At 39.4% G+C, this 16,570-nt stretch overlaps 1 protein-coding gene across 4 annotated transcripts in view; it reads left to right on the forward strand.

The window, feature by feature from the left end:
- CSRNP3 (cysteine and serine rich nuclear protein 3) overlaps positions 1-10,494 on the forward strand; it is a 144,240-nt gene extending 133,746 nt beyond the window's left edge. For all 4 annotated transcript variants that reach the window (XM_074363817.1, XM_010971401.3, XM_074363818.1 and 1 more), the window contains one exon: positions 72-10,494. In XM_074363817.1, the coding sequence (XP_074219918.1) occupies positions 72-1,115 (1,044 nt within the window). In that variant the 3' untranslated portion in view covers positions 1,116-10,494. The remainder of the gene's footprint in view (positions 1-71) is intronic.
- The last annotated feature ends 6,076 nt before the right edge of the window (positions 10,495-16,570 follow it).

The following is a 16,570-nucleotide window of genomic DNA, read 5'->3' on the forward strand; positions in this document are numbered from 1 at the left end:
TGCCATGAGGTCCTGGATTTTAATTTGGTGTGTGAGAGTTCCCGGGGGCTAATCTGTGTTCTCCTCCCAAGGTGGATCGAATGTCTTTCCCGTGTGGGTGCACGAAAGAAGGATGTAGTAACACAGCAGGTAGAATTGAATTTAATCCTATCCGTGTCCGGACTCACTTTTTGCACACAATCATGAAGCTTGAACTGGAGAAAAACCGAGAGCAGCAGATCCCCACGCTGAACGGCTGTCACGGTGAGATAAGGGCCCACAGCAGCTCCATGGGCCCCGTCGCTCACTCCGTGGAATATTCTATCGCTGACAATTTTGAGATTGAAACTGAGCCCCAGGCTGCCGTGCTGCACCTGCAGTCGGCTGAGGAGCTAGACTGCCAAGGGGAGGAGGAGGAGGAAGAGGAGGAGGAGGAGGACGGCAGCAGCTTCTGCAGCGGGGTCACCGATTCCAGCACGCAGAGCTTGGCCCCGAGCGAGTCAGATGAGGAAGAGGAAGAGGAGGAGGAGGAGGACGATGAGAAAGGGGACAGCTTCGTGGAAGGTTTGGGGCCCCACGCCGAAGTTGTCCCTCTTCCTTCCGTCCTTTGTTACTCAGATGGCACTGCCGTCCACGAAAGCCACGCGAAAAATGCGTCCTTTTATGCCAACTCTTCCACCCTGTATTACCAAATAGATAGCCACATTCCTGGAGCACCTAGCCCAATCTCCGAGAACTACTCGGAACGAGACACTGTCAAGAATGGTACCCTCTCGCTGGTGCCTTACACCATGACCCCGGAGCAATTCGCCGACTATGCCCGCCAAGCCGAAGAAGCCTACAGCACCGCCCACTACCCAGCCACCAACCCCTCGGTCATCGTCTGCTGCTCCTCGGCGGAGAATGACAGCGGTGTGCCCTGCAATAGCTTATATCCCGAACACAGGTCCAGTCACCCCCAAGTGGAATTTCACTCCTACTTGAAAGGCCCCTCCCCGGAAGGGTTTGTCTCAACGTTAAACGGTGACAGTCACATTTCAGAGCATCCTGCTGAAAATTCTTTGAGCCTTGCAGAAAAGAGCAGATTGCACGAAGAGTGCATCAAATCACCCGTGGTGGAGACTGTCCCTGTTTAGTAGCTCAACTTATACCAGTACCGACTGGTCTCCTATTTAAAGCACTGTATTTAATTGGATTTCCTGGGCTCATCATTGTGTAAACTGAGGACCAAGAGAACTTGGACTGTGGTGAATCTTCCAGACTGTATTTTGTTTTCTCCTTTCTAGCTGTGTGACTGTGCCATTGCACAAATCAGTCTCTATGAGGATTTTAAACGATTTCAGACTGTTTTGATAGAAAAATGCTAATTTTAAAAAAGCATATCTCACAGTTGCCTACCTGTCAAACTGTGTGAAACCTGCCAAGCTGTGTCGATCAGAGCTCCAAGTTTTGGATTATCGGGCCTGTGCAAGATTGTTAACTAAGACTGGGAAATGATAAGATTTAGAGTCCTAATTTTCAATATATCTGAAGATGATGGTGACTTTTTAATGTAAAAGTAACTATTGTAAGAAAAAGATTTAATCGTTCCATGTGTATTTTATTTATGGTAGTTAGAAGTCATGTTTTGATGAAAATGAACAGCAGCATGTTCTTTTAAGCTGAAGATGCCTAGTTAGCACCACCGAGCATGCCCACATGGACTGCCTCTGGAATCCATTCACGTTTTTATGATCATGACTGATCAGATTTGCAAATAGTTTCTTAAGGGTGAAATAGGCCTATTTTTGCTATTTTGGACAAATAAATGAGTCTATATGAGCAGGTCCTTACACAGTTTTCTCTAAAGTTAAGAGTTAGGACAATCCTCTGGTGAGGGTCGAGTTCACTGCCCTCCCTCAGCTGACTGCAGAGATGGAGGTAAAAGGAATTGCCTTTCTTTTGTAAACAGCATCCTCTTGGTTCTTAGCTGGGACAGCACCTTCAAACTCTACTCCCCTACGTCAAAATGCACTTTAGTGCCCCTTCATGGTACCTTTTGAGGGGTGGGGACTGAGAACTCTTTGAAATGAAAAATTAAAAAAAGTTTTTTTTAAATCTGTAACTATTATAAGATTTATAGAATTAAATAGAGGAATCATCCAATGATACTTTATGAAGGAAAAATGACCTGTTTTCCTTCGCCACTCTGAAGACCTAACTTGGTAACAGCAGAGGAGGCTGAGGAAACGTGGAAGAGACACAGCCTCAGCAACCAGCCTTTTCTACAGCATGATCAATCCATCTCTACAAAGTGAGTGTGTAACGAAATTTCCCCTTAGGCACTAGCTGATTGAAAGGGGGCCTCTACCCAGATACTCAACTAGGCCTTACTTTTCTGAAGCATTTCGATTTCCCTTGCCTGGGACAATTAGCAGAACAGTCCAGAATGCATTGAATACTTCCTAATTACCTCACGTTCTCTTATTAAAGGGGACAGATAGAAATAAAACATGCACTCCCCACCCTTAGATTATCTGCACTTGGTTTGTCAGAGGACTTCTAAGATCCCGTTTCCCTGTAAATTAATTTAGGTAACTAAATAGTGTGTTCTACCTTTTTTTTTCCCCCAATGCAATATGACTATGCTAAATCTGTTTCATTATTTTTGACCTTCTATTGTTATATCATTTCACATTTTATGCCTCTTTGAAATGTGGACATGCCTTGCTATTCGGTGACTGCATCACTACGTATTTTTATGTCTTTTAGACTTGGATGTTTAGAAATGTGGATACAAATATATTGTAGATCTCAAGTTCTTAAAAAAAACACTATTTTATTTAATTGAACTTAAAGATGTTTGATCTAGAGAATGTCCTCCAATGGAAAAGTTTCTACTAAAACTTGATTTGGGGAAAACATGTTTACTTGGCAGCTCTTCCACTGTGCAGCCGGTTCCTGCCCCTGCCCGACCCCACACTTGGGCCAAATTTATAACCGTTTAGTATTAAGGTTAAAGCAGCTTTGGGTTTGTCCTTCTAGAGGGAGCAGTAATGAGGGCAGGGATGTTCCTTTTGAATGACAAGTCCTTTGGGCTAATCAGATTGAGGTTTTGCTCCAATCTCAGTAGTATATCGCTTGTTGTCTACAAAGTTACAGTTTTTAGTGTTTGATCTCCAAGTTTTCTTCCCCTGGCATTACAACCTAAATAGCACAGGCCCAAAGAGAAAACGACAAGAGGCCATTGTTACTTCATTCAAGCACGTGAGAGAGCAGTGCATGCGGTACTGGCTGGGCTGTTACAAGTCCTTGGGGCAGTTCCTGTGGAGCACTCAGCTTGCTCCTGGAGCGCAGTGTGGCAGAGTAGGGCAGAGGTGGCTCTGGCTGGGCAGAGTTGAAGGGTAGAATGCCAGTCTGGATTCTGAAAGGATAGATACTTAATTTAGTTCAGATTTGTTTTCACAAGAAAGTTGATGCCTACTTGTTTATGTTTGGCTGGTGGGGTCTCTGTTTTGAGGCTTTATTTCCTAAAGGATGCTTAACCTAGAAACAGGCAAACAAACAAAAACAGAACTTTTTTCCCCTAACTGTTCAACTGGGGTTGAAAGGCACTGCTATACAGTTGATTAACCTTGCAGCCACGACAGCTTCCATTCCAATGTTCTTATACATAACTTAGCCCCTAAATATCTCCCACAAACTACATATACAGATTACCTATTAAAACACCCCCACCAATCACACATGCGCACACAACAGATGTATAACACACACCGAAGAATGAGAGATTTGAGGCAATGGCCAATAACGGGTACTGAATTTTTCCCAGCCTAGAATCTAGTTGTGTTTTATGATCTAAAAATGTGGTCTAGAAATGAAGATCATTTTTAAAGACGTAGTTTTAAAATATTAGGTCAAAGTTGCAAATAATACTACTGGTAGAATCACTTCATTGTTACTTCCTTTCCCAGAAAAGCTGAGACAGCACAGTGTGCCATTTGACTTTTTTTTTCCATTAATAGGCCTTCTATTCAACAAAAAAATGCCCACATGCCAGGAAAGCATTACAGTTTTTCTAAGCTTTTTAAAATGGGGATCAAGCTAGATGCAGCCTATGGACACTTAGGATCTTTATACCAATACACAATAGCCTGACCTGCAGCTGTTATATTGCCCCATAGTATAGCTAGCCAAATTATAGTCTTTTTGGCACACAGCTTTTTAGTCATTCACCGTCAGTGGCAAAGCTTCCTGCTTTGGTCCCTGTTGTTTTAGCACCAGCCCCTCTACCTTTTATTAGGGCTTAATTCCCAGTTATAATCCAGGCCAAATTGATTTGCAAGTCAAGTGGCTGGAGCAGCTTGCATATCCTTTGTCATTCTAGGTTTCTTTTGGGAGAAAGAAGTCAATGAAAGAGATTTACTTAAAGTTTTTTTTCCCCCCATCTCTTGATCATTAAGACATTAGTAAAAATCCCTTTGTCTCCTGTCTTTTGGTTAATTGAATAATATGCTTACTTCTCAAAAGCCAGTCTATTCTGTGTGATGAAAATATATTTTTCCCAGAGTGCCAATCACATATAAATGTGAAATGAACACTTATCAATTAATTTTATTATTAAAAATCTTCACAATCATATATGGCCTAGTAATACCTCCCCCAATAAAAAACTATGAATTACAGAAAACTGGCCACAAATTAATCAAGAAACAAGGAGATTACAAGTGATTATGTTCTTGAAAATTTTATACCCTAAAAGATTACTTCTAGGCAAAATTCTGGTTTGGTTATTAAACAGGAAAATGTATCGTGATTAATTTCAAATAAATTGCTGTATCACTGATTTTTTGGTTAAACTTATGAGATTGTTGTACAAGTTAAAGTCCTTTGGTCTTGATAGTTAGGATTTATTAAATATCACTTCTTTCTTCTAGCAAATATTTATTAAATACTTACAATGATAGGGGAACTGTCCTAGGTGGTTAAAAAGAGGAGGAAAACACTACTTATTCTAAGGGATTATGATGACGATGAAGAGTAACATGAAATAATCAAGCCTCATTATAATCCATTTAATTTGTGATGTTATAACATGATATTAGAAAAAGTGACGTCAATTCTTGTCTAATTATATGTAACCTACAACTAAAAAGACACTTCCTTTGCCTAAAGTAATGGAACTCACTGGATCCTCCTTCTGGCCTCTCTCTCTGTATCTGAAATTTATGAATTAAATCTGGACTCAGCTAGAAGAACTGAATCCAATGAAAAAGAGATTGTCCAGATAATTGCTTCTTCAGTGTTAGGCCTATGTAAGTGATGCTAAATTTATACCAGCAAACTCCTACCCGACAGTTTCAGAGACAGGTTGACTCACATATAACCCAGGAAACATTCCAGGAAACCTTTGAAGCTATAATGTGGAACACCATCACTCTTGCTTCTGTTTATAAACAGCCTATCAAAATAGCAAAGCCTGAGTTCCAGGTTCCAAAGACATTGCCTTGCAGCTTGTAGCAAACAGAGAGGTCATTCGGCACCCTCACTTTTACCTGGCATGACAAACCATTGATTAGCAGGTGGAAAATTGACATCCTCAAACGTCGAAAGACTGCCTTTTTCAGAGGTGCCATGAGCCTTCGTTTCTCCAAATCTGACTTGCTCTTTCTCTTTAAAATGGCACCTGCTCCTGATCTGGAAGAGAGTATAGAGTATCACTATTGTAGTCAGTGGATAAAATACCAACCTGAAATGGGAAGTACCTTTGTGCTTTCAAGGCAAGACTTAAGTATAATTTGAAGCTGAAACTATCTGTGTATCCTTACCACAACCACCACCAAAAGCTTAAAGCCTTAACTCTTAATTTTAACACAGATTTGCAACTACTGATGACATTATTCTTCCTGAGATCTGCTAACTTGTGCTGGGGTAACTTAAATGCCTAAGCCAAATGCCACAGCTTTGCACCAATAGCACAGCTTATCAGATGTTTTCTGTAGTATTAAAGAATTTAATTGACTTAATTTAACTGAATATCAGCGATTTGAAAAATTCACTAGAATTTTAGAAGTGTCAGGGTTGGGCAAGGATGTAATATAAGCTTAATAAGTTGTGGTGTCTCCTGGGACCCATAAAGTTTCACGAAAGCTGAAAAACTAGAATTTTATAATGCTGGAAGAACTAAATTCACAAATGGCAGCCCAAAACCCGCAAGGGTCAGTTACAGTGTGCATACCTTCACAGCCCTGTTGTTCACATCTGCAGTGCACCATCCCCATCAGTTATCCCTTACCATCTAAAAATCATTTGATGCTTTTAAAAACACAGGGCTACAGCATGCTAAAGAAACTATTTTAAAGATTTAAACACATTTTGTATTAAAAAGACAGATAGACTTGTCAAAAGTAATGAATATGGAAATGAAAGACTATTTTGCCTGCCAAATCTGAACATTCAATGTGACTGTTTAAAAAATCACTTCTAAGTTTTATTTCAACTCCTCTCATAGAAAGGGGAACATGAGACTCCCCCTTTCTAACCAATGCAGGTGGTTTTTTTTTTTCTCCTTTCTTATCAGAAGTCCAAACTCAAAAGCTTGATATGACTTGGGTTGTACTTGGTGAGTAGCCCTGGCGTTAGTTTAATTTGTGCTGTCTGGATAGTAAGTGTAATAATGCCTTGAGTTATGTGTCTTGACAGTGGGGATTCAGACAGAATGATGGGAAGCAGGAAGATACAACCAGATTCAAAGCCTAAACCAGTGTGGTTTTTTTATATGCAATTTTTGTAATCTAATTAACGTATGTCCCAGGATTTTAGTACAATACAGGTATTTGTTACATTCATGGAAAATGCATTTCAAAGAATTTAAGTCAGATTGTTGACTACTTTCTTTCACTTATGATAAATATACCACTAGACAGGGTAATTGTTTGTACTTGGTACTTTACACTTGGTTATAATTCAAGAGAAGCTAACTCTAGTGTGTCATTTGATTTCATCTCATAAAAGTTCCTGGCAGAACTAAAGTTTCAAAAGAATATGATAGAATTTATTTGGGACACTATTTGTATTCAACATGCTAGTGGTGCCAAGCATTACTCATAACCATGGTGATGGTCAAGTCAGCTCAGTGACTCTTATTTTTAGTGACATGTGTGAGACCATTTAAATATTTTTAAGATAATGTATATTGATTAGGAGGGTTTAGGAGAAAACAAATTTATGGTAGAAATTAGCTTTGCCTTTGTCTACCTTAATTTATGTGACCTGTTTGAATGGTTTTAGTTGTAACTATGGAATTCTTTGTGAGGTATTCCTCTACTTTCTCTTGTGGCTTTCTCACAGTTCCTTTTATCTGGCCTAGCAGTATCCTGCAAGTTATTTATTAATGAGTATTTGGAAGGAAACTGATTTGGAAAATATCTCTTTATAAATTACCTAATAGCTTCATTCACCAGAGATCTTCATCAAGTCCTAACACCACTCTTAGGTAAGACCTGAACCCCCTTGTCAGGGGTGTGGACTCCTCACATGCTTTTACTGTTGTCTCTAAGTAGGGAACCTATAAAAATGAGATTGAAATTTCTAAATCTGTAGCATATTTATACTATTTTGTTTTGCTCCTCCTTTTTATATTAGCCACCAAGCTTTCCTCCTTAGCTATAAGTAAAGCCCCGTCCTTAAAGAAAATCCAAAGATCTATATACCATTTTGAAATGACACTTAAATATGAAAGAGAATGAAGAAATGAAATAAAATCCAAATCTGAATCCTCCTAAAGAGGAAAAACCTAAATACCTAAACCTAGAAAATAAATTGCTTGCAGTTAGTATTGTTTTTTTTTTTTAATTTAGTGTTGATCCTTGGATGGCTTAATAATACCTAAGTGATATCTAAACTTGATGGATTTTACATTTTAGTAGTTGGCAAAGTCATTTCCTTTGTACCATAATCAAATAGGGTCCACTGTCAAAGGTTACTGTCTGAATCTTGATTCATTAGGCACTAGTCATGCCAAACAGGTATCTCAGAATTGCTTAATCTTTTCAAAGATACTCATAATGGCCAACTGTGTGTGAATAATGGAAAGTTTGAGATTCTTCTGTATTCTTCAAATTTTATAGCCCTGAGACTAGAAAAGATCTCCAGAGGTCATCTGGTTCATCCATCTACCTCCAGGGAGGACTGTCACTCAGGCATGCTCTACAGAATAGATACTCATCTGTTCTTAACATCTCTAGGGAAGGCGGTTTCCTTGGCAACACAGTCCAGTTCTCTTAGTTTTTTTCTCACAATAAGAAAATATCTTGGCTAGTCTTTGTGAGCTAGGCACCTGGCAACAGTTGTGGTGATTTGGGTCATTGTATTGGGGGGCTCAAAGAAAGTTGGGTTTCCCCTGTCTTTGATGTTTGTTACATTTGATAATTCCTTAAGTCTCCTAAGATATGAGAGTTTAAAAAATAAAGATATGGGTATTGAGACAATACTCAGTAACTTGACCTCCTCTCAACAAATATGACTGTAGTTTTTTGTTTGGTTGGTGTTGGTTTGGTTTTTTGTTTTGTTTTGTTTTGTTTTGTTTTTGCTTTTTTTACCATTGCTATGATGTCAGGAAAAGTGACTGTTTCAGATTCCCAGGGACAAACATCAGCATGAGGATCAAGTGAATCAACTTTCAAACTGTCCAATTTTCTGAGAAGTTACAGTTATAAGAAGTGAGCATCTTCTAACTTCTTGCTTCTAAATAAGTACCTTCTCATTAATCTTACTCTACCCTTAAATGACAAATGAGAATCTCAAGTTTTTCCACTTTTTCTGGGGAAGACGTGAACTGTTGTGGAGAGTCTGGTGTGGAATAGAAAGACTCCAGAGAATTACTCAGCCACCATGTGACCCCAGCCTTTGCTCCATGTTATCCAAACAGTGGCTGCTTGTCTTCTCAGGGATCAGCAAAATGATTTAAGACTTTGTCACCTTGAAAACGGAAGGAGGAGTTCGGGAGGGTGGTGATTTTTCTCTGATGACATCACTTGGCCCCAACACCCTCTGCAGAGAGCCTTTTCTGTTCGCTCAGAGTTGCCTCCAACTCAGAGTCAGAACTCACCGAAGATGAGGAGCACCCCTCAAAACCAGTGTTTCCTTTATCCATGGGATTTTTTTCAATCTAGGTACAACTGCTTATCTCCCCCAACTTCACATGCGCTTGTGAATTGACGGCCACATCAGTGTGGTTGCTCCCTACAAACAACCATTAGGGGAAATAACCCTTTTTGCTTTAAAAAAAAAAAAAAAAAAAAAGGCTATAGAATGCTTGTGTAAAGAATGTTGAATCATTTGGCCCATGTTTTAATTGACTCTAGACACTTCTATGGAAATAAGTCTGAGGCGTAGTTTGTGAAACATGTTTCCAAAGTGTGTGATGTAAAATAAACGCTAGACCTTTACAGTACAGAAATAGATTAAAAAAAACCTGTAGATTACAACTCTGTTCCTAAGAACCTCAGCCTTTATTGTGTCTTAGTAAAGTTGATCTGCTTCTGTTTTAGTTAATTGCATTTCTGGTGTAATAGCCTCTTAAGCTAGAACTATTAATACATATGTGCTGGTTAATGCCTGTTAATGCAGAAAATGGCACTTTGTTATTTCAATGTGTTTCCCTTAATGTCACAGGGTATAAAAATTAGATAGGAAAAGGTCATTTGACATTGGTCAAAACTGCATTTTCCCCATTTAAAATATACATGTATAATTGGTTACATAGACACATATCACCTTTTGCAGTATCTTTATCTTGGTCATAGTCCTAGACATCAACTGTGTCTCCACTTTCCTGCTGCCATAGAAATTTGGCATATTTGCAAATTCTGGTGAAATGTAGTGAGCTGAATTTAATGGCTGATCAAATGATCCAAAGCACTTGGGTGTTATTCTTCAGTCTCAGTTGAACCATTCAGACATTGAGAATGGTCTTTACACAAGGGAAGTCTTTTGTGGGTTTTTTGTTTTGTTGTTTTGTCTTTTGGATTTTGCTGGCAAGACAAAAAAAGTAATTTAAAAACAGTGAGATCAATTCACTGTAATGTTTTTGTAACATTGTGATTGGTTTTATCTTTTAGTTGATTTCTGTTATTACTTTGACTCAATTTCAACAGTATTTCCATATTTTATTACTGATATGTTCAATCTTACTACTTAGAGAGGTTGAAAGGGAAGAAAATCAAACTGCAATTCATACATAAGTTCACTTTACACTAAGATGTCATGTTGTTTGTCACATAGTTTCCAGATTGATTTCTCTTGTGTATAAGTTATAACATCAAAGATGCCAAAGGGTATATAAAATAAGCTACAATAATATTCAACAGAACTTAACCTGGACCTTATGTTGTAATAATTTATTCATATTAGCTGTAGTCTTCTGTATTTATATTTTCAGTATTTATTATAATTGACATGGAAATTTGTGTATTTATTGTGGCTTTTTATTGCAGTCTGTGTATATATATATATATATATATATAAAACAAATAAGCATTTTTAAGTCTTATCCTTAAGTTTCTTTTATTAGTGGCACTTGTATTATGCTGTACTTTTTATTATATATTGTACAATACCTTGTCCATTTGTTTGCAGCAGAGTAAAACCGGTTTCTAAGTTGTTTCTGCTGTTGCATTTTTGTTGCATTTTGTGTAAATCCTTTGTTCTCAACATCCTGAGCTGTCACATACACACAGGAATAACTCCCTCCTTCTGTGTAACAGATACTTCCCTGAAAAGCTGTGAAGCCAGTTCCTGTGAAATAGCTCATTATGTAATCATCTCAAAGATGTGCTAACTTTATTATGATTGATCTCTAAGTGGAGATTTTTAATAACATTATCTTCCTCTAGTCACCCCTTTCATCAAGTTAATACATGTAAACAACTACTCCCTTTATGGGATGCCGAGAACAGAAAATGTGTCTTGTTACTTTCTGTTTTCTCAGCATCCAGCTTAGTGCCTAGAACATATTAGATGCTTAAAATATGTTTACTGGTGTATGTGCAGTACAGAAATCAGTGTGCATTTGCAGGGGTTCAGACGAGGGAAGGCTGGCTGGTGAAAGGGTGAAGATGGTGTCAGATTCAGGGCGAGAGAGAAAGTCAGTTGGTAGGGGACATTCCGTATTCCACATGTGCAACAGCTTCAGGAAAAGTTGAGTCAGGACAAATCATCCCCTTCTGTGCGAGGCAGAAGGACGTTTCTAAAAGCAAATGACTTACCTTCCAGAACAAATGAGCAATCAGAGGAGGAGAATCGATTCAGAGATTGCAAAGCTCGGAAGATCAGTTTAGAGAGTGGGACGTGTTTTCTTGGGGAAATGGAGAAATCCTGAAGGTGTTGGAAGAGAAAGTTCAACCTAATAAGAGTGATGTTCAGTGGTGTGGAATCAGAGTGGTTGCAGGACACAGACAGTTTGGAAGATGAGAATGCCAAGGTAAAAGTCTTCCTTCCTCATGGCTACTGCCATCACTCCTTCAGGAAATCATTTTCAAGAACCTACTTTGTTTAGGACACTGTGCCGGAGAACCATGGATGCAGCAATGAGCAAGACAGGCAGGTCCCCTCCAGACAAACAAGGATGAGGTCGAGATGATTATGGCAAAGAAAAGGTTGGTCATTTGAAGGCCTACTTAGGTGTGAGGCACTGAGTAGCAAAAAGATGATGAGCTTAAAATACTGCAGGTGGAGTATGGGGAAGGATTTAAGAAAAAAAGATGTATCTTTAGCAGAAATTAGGATGATTCAGGAGGAAGAGATGTGTTCATTTTGGACATTGAATTGTTGCTGAAATACGCAGATGCGGACAAGGGAGAAATCAAGCTACAATGCAACAAAGCCCTGGCCGGCCGGCCCCACTAGGGTGCTCAGGAGCATAAGGGGTTCCTCTGAGCCTGGGGGCTGAAAATGGCTAGGCCTTTATAGCCACTCCACAATCGGTCACTAGATGTGGTCCTGCCCCCAGGAAGGGGCTGCTCTGAGGCAAGCTGGTGCTCTGTCGTAGAAGAAATACCTGAGAAGGGCCCAAAGCTGGAGGCTGTGTGCTGAGAGCATGCTCAGAAGCTGGGAAACTCCTTCCTTGAAGGAGAACCCTTGAAGGCTACCACTTGGTTGAATTTGCAGTAATCCACCCTCATTCTCCAGGATCCATCTGCATTCTGCCGGGACTAAGGTGACTTAAATGGAGATATGATGGGTCCTCCACCCCTGCATCCTTTAAGTCCTTAAGGGTGCAGTAACTGAGCAGGACCATATGGGGCCTTCCCAGGACAGACCCCTCCCCCATTTCCTCTGCTGTAGCTCCCCTGTGCAGTGCCCAGGTAATAATATCTCACGCATATTTCTTGAGTTTTTCAGGTGCTAAAAACCGCCACCAAATGGAATAAATTAACTAATGATCATGAGCACGTAGCCCCCAGACCCTCTGGCACCTAAGGCTTGATCACCATCAACCAATCAGAGAATTGTGCACAGCTGAGTACATACCGTTGTTTGCCCCTCCCTCCGCTGATCTTTAAAATGGCTCAGCTGAAACCATTTGAAGGAGTTTGTGGTTTGGGGGTCACGTGACACTCATTCTCCTTGCTCAGCCCAGCAGTAAACCTTTGCTCTAAACTCTGATATTTAGGTATTTTGATGAGCCTCATTCTGTGGCGGGCACATGGTAACAATTTTGGCAAAGCCAGTCTAGCCAACCCCACCCAGGGGCAGCCACTTCCCTGGGTCCCAGCAGCTGCCTGAGCTCACTTCACTCAGGGGAAGTGGGAGGGACTCGTCCAGACCAGCGCTGGCTGCCCCAGGGCATGAAGCCTTTTGGAGCTGAGAAACGTCCTTGGGAGCTGCAGTCCCACTTTCGGAATTGCCTGGGGGTGAGTCACTCGGCTTGTGCAGGCTGGAAATTCTCTCCACTCCATCTGGGCTCGTTCCCTTGCTCATTTTGTGCCATTCTGGATCTGTGCTCTTTCGAGAGCTAGGTTAGTCTGTTTAGAGGCCCTCTGTCAGGGAGTGGAAGTGGAAGTTTTAGACTATACCTCCTCTGATTGTCTGTTAATGCAACCATAGCTTACTTGTTGTCTGTGTTTTTGTGTGTATCATTTTGGAGTGAGCCATTCCTGCTTGCACAGGATGGAGAAGTTCTACCCATTCCACCTGGGTTCATTCCCTTTCAGGAAGTAAGCCATTCTGGGCTCACTGGGAGCGACTCTGGGCATGTTCTCTTTCGGAAGCTGAAGGCCCTTTTGGGGGGGGTGGAAGTGGAATTTTGGGACTACACCTCCTCTGACATTTTGTTGTTTGTGTGTGTGTATCAATACTTGCATTGGCCTGTTGAGAGGTCTTTGGTGAGTAACTGGGCTCACGTGTGAAGACACTCCTATTGCGTTGCCTCATGGCTTTGGTTGGGATTTTCCCTTTTAGGACTAGCCTTGGTCGTTCATTCAGCTTCATCTCTGGTGGGGCACTGGTTGGGGTTCTCCCCTTTTGGGTTGACGGGGCATTGGTTGGGAGTCTCCTTTTTGGGACTAGGGAGCTGGGACCCTGGGAGACCTTTTTGAATTGTTGTTTGCTTGATAATTTGATAACATCAGCTGTGAATAATTAAGTATGGATGATCAGAGCTCTGTTCCATCTTCCCCTAGCGTACATTTTGCAAACTGGGGGATCTTCAGCTATGCTCCCATAAATGAAAGAAAATAATTTTTTTTATTGTAACACTTTGTAGGCTCAGTACTCCCTGAGAGCTGGAGAACAATGGCCCCTAATAGCTCTGCCATTATGTCAAAGTGGGACATTTGCAATTGCTCCAGCTTTTACCTTTTGGGGGTGGGGGGTGTCTTGGTACCTGAGCCCAAATCCTGTTCTCTGTCTCTGGTTTTGCTGAAAGTGAGGCATGTGAATGTGTGCAAATGATACATATATATAAAATTATCTATTACTGTTGTTTCTTTAAACTTAAGTGGATATTTGGGAGCTGGAAAAAGTAAACCCTGAAAATAGCCAAGATGGTTGGGTTTTGTAAAAGCAGTTAGAAGAAGAATTTGCATCTCTTTTCCTGAGCCTTTTAGATGTAGATGATCTACCTGGACTCTCAATGAAAAAAAATAATTGTTGTTTTGTTTTTTTTTTTAAACTCAGAAAAACTCTGAGATCTCTGGTTCTGTTTGTCTTTACATAAAAAACTAACTTGTGGATGAGCGCTGTTTAATTGACTTAAAGTTAAATGCTTACAAATTAAACACTTCTAAGTATAAAAGTAGCCATATAGAATAAAGCTCAGGTTTATGTAATATAGGAAATATTCAATGTTGAACTGATAACAGATATTAAAACTAGCTGAAGCTTGTTGTAATCAATACAGACACGTTTTTATTGTACCTAGGTTTACTGAAGGTCGGTAAGTTCATGTTTCTTTTGCAGAGTTTGTCAGCAGAAAGAAAAAGATTAACTGGGTGTGATGAAATTCTTATATGTGAATTGAATGCAAATGAGATAAGAGCTTTAGGAATGTCTACTTAAAAATGATCTCTCCAGTTATTTGGTGGCTTAAATTTTGGAGTTGTATTACATTAAGTTAAGTGATGGAAGTTTATTGAATAGTCGAGTAGCTAGTTAATTCCCAAACAAAACTGAAATATTCACTAGAAATTAAAATTTTTTAAGCAATGAGAATTCTAACTTAAATATATAATTGAAGTCACTAAAAATAATGGGGGAAACACTTCAGTATACAGTGGGAAAGTAGGGTATATGTTTTGCATATAAAAGGTATGAGAGTGGACAGCCGCATGTAAATCAGTGAAGTTAGAACACCCCCTCACTCCATATGCAAAAATAAACTCAAAATGGCTTAAAGACTTAAACATAAGGCAAGACACTATAAACCTCTTAAAAGAAAACAGGCAAAACATTCTTTTTCATAAATCTTAGCAATGTTCTCCTAGGGCAGTCTACCCAGGCAATAGAAATAAAAGCAAAAATAAACAAATAGGACCTAATTAAACTTATAAGCTTTTGCACAGCAAAGGAAACTATAAACAAAATGAAAAAACCTATGGAATGGGAGAAGATATTTGGAAATGATGCAACTGACAAGGGCTTAATTTCTAGGCTATACAAACAGCTCATAGAACTCAATAAGAAAAAAGAAAATCCAAAAATGGGCAGAAAACCTAAACAAGCAATTCTCTAATGAAGACATACAGATAGCCAATAGGCACATGAAAAAAATGCTCAGAGAAATAAAAATCAAAACTACAATGAAGTATCACCTCACACCAGTCAGAATTGCTATCATTAAAAAGTCCACAAACAAATGCTGGAGAGGATGTGGAGAAAAACTCTCCTATGCTGCTGGTGGGAATGTAGTTTGGTGCAGCCAGTGTGGAAAACAATGTGGAGATTCCTTTAAAAATTAAAACTAGACTTACTATATGGTCCACTCTTGGGCATGTATCTGGAGGAAACTCAAATTTGAAAATATACATGCACCCCAGTGTTCATAGCAGCACTATTTACAATAGCCAAGACATGGAAGCAACCTGAATGTCCATCAACAGATGACTAGATGAAGAAGATGTGGTATATTTATACAATGGAATACTATTCAGCCATAAAAAAGAATAAAATAATGCCATTTGCAGCAACATGGATGGACCTGGAGATTGTCATACTAAGTGAAGTAAGTCAGATAGAGAAAGACAAATACCATATGATGTCACTTATATGTGGAATCTAAAAAAAAAAAAAAAAAAGACAAAAATAAACTTATTTACAAAACAGAAGCAGACTCATAGAAAACACACTTTTGGCTACCCGGGGGAAAGGAGGGGTGAAAGAGTAAATTGGGAGTTCAGGATTTGCAGATACCAACTACTATATACAGAACAGATAAACAAGGTCTCACTGTATAGCACAGGGAACTATATTAAATACTTTGTACTAGCCTATAATAAAGAATATGAAAAGTAATATATATATAGTATAACTGATTCACTATGCTAAAATTAACACAACATTGTGAACTGACTATACTTCAACAACAACAAAAGTTATGAGGAATAGAATTGCATTTTGTTAAGAAAAAAGAAAATGATTTGGTCCTAGAGCTTGTTGTTTTTAAATGGGAAAATAAAGCACAAGTTAATATGGCTAGAGAAAGTTGTGGAAAGTTTGTAGAAAAGGAGAGCTAAAAAGGAGTTCTGCGCATGGTCGGGTTGAGATTGGATTGAACTTGATTGGGGAAGTGGATTTTGTTATTAAAAGTGAGCTGGTACAGGACTGGGTTTGGTTCCTCTGTTCAGAGAACAAGTTTACTTAGAATGCTTCTGATAACAGATGATGTGAAACTTTTTGATGTTTTTTGACAAAATTTCTATCAAATTCTAATTAAAGTTCTTTTGACTTCAGCTAACTTTGGGATGCTGTAGAGGGCCCCTGAGACATCTCAGAGAAAAAAATACCAAACCAACTAGGATTGTTGGAGTGCTGAATGACACCGGATGCACTGTCAAATGGGCGATAAGTCTCAGATTACATGGTATGGGTGAATGTTGTTGGTATGGACGTTCTA

Source organism: Camelus bactrianus, chromosome 5 (genome assembly GCF_048773025.1).
Source record: "Camelus bactrianus isolate YW-2024 breed Bactrian camel chromosome 5, ASM4877302v1, whole genome shotgun sequence".
Lineage (NCBI taxonomy): Eukaryota > Metazoa > Chordata > Mammalia > Artiodactyla > Camelidae > Camelus > Camelus bactrianus.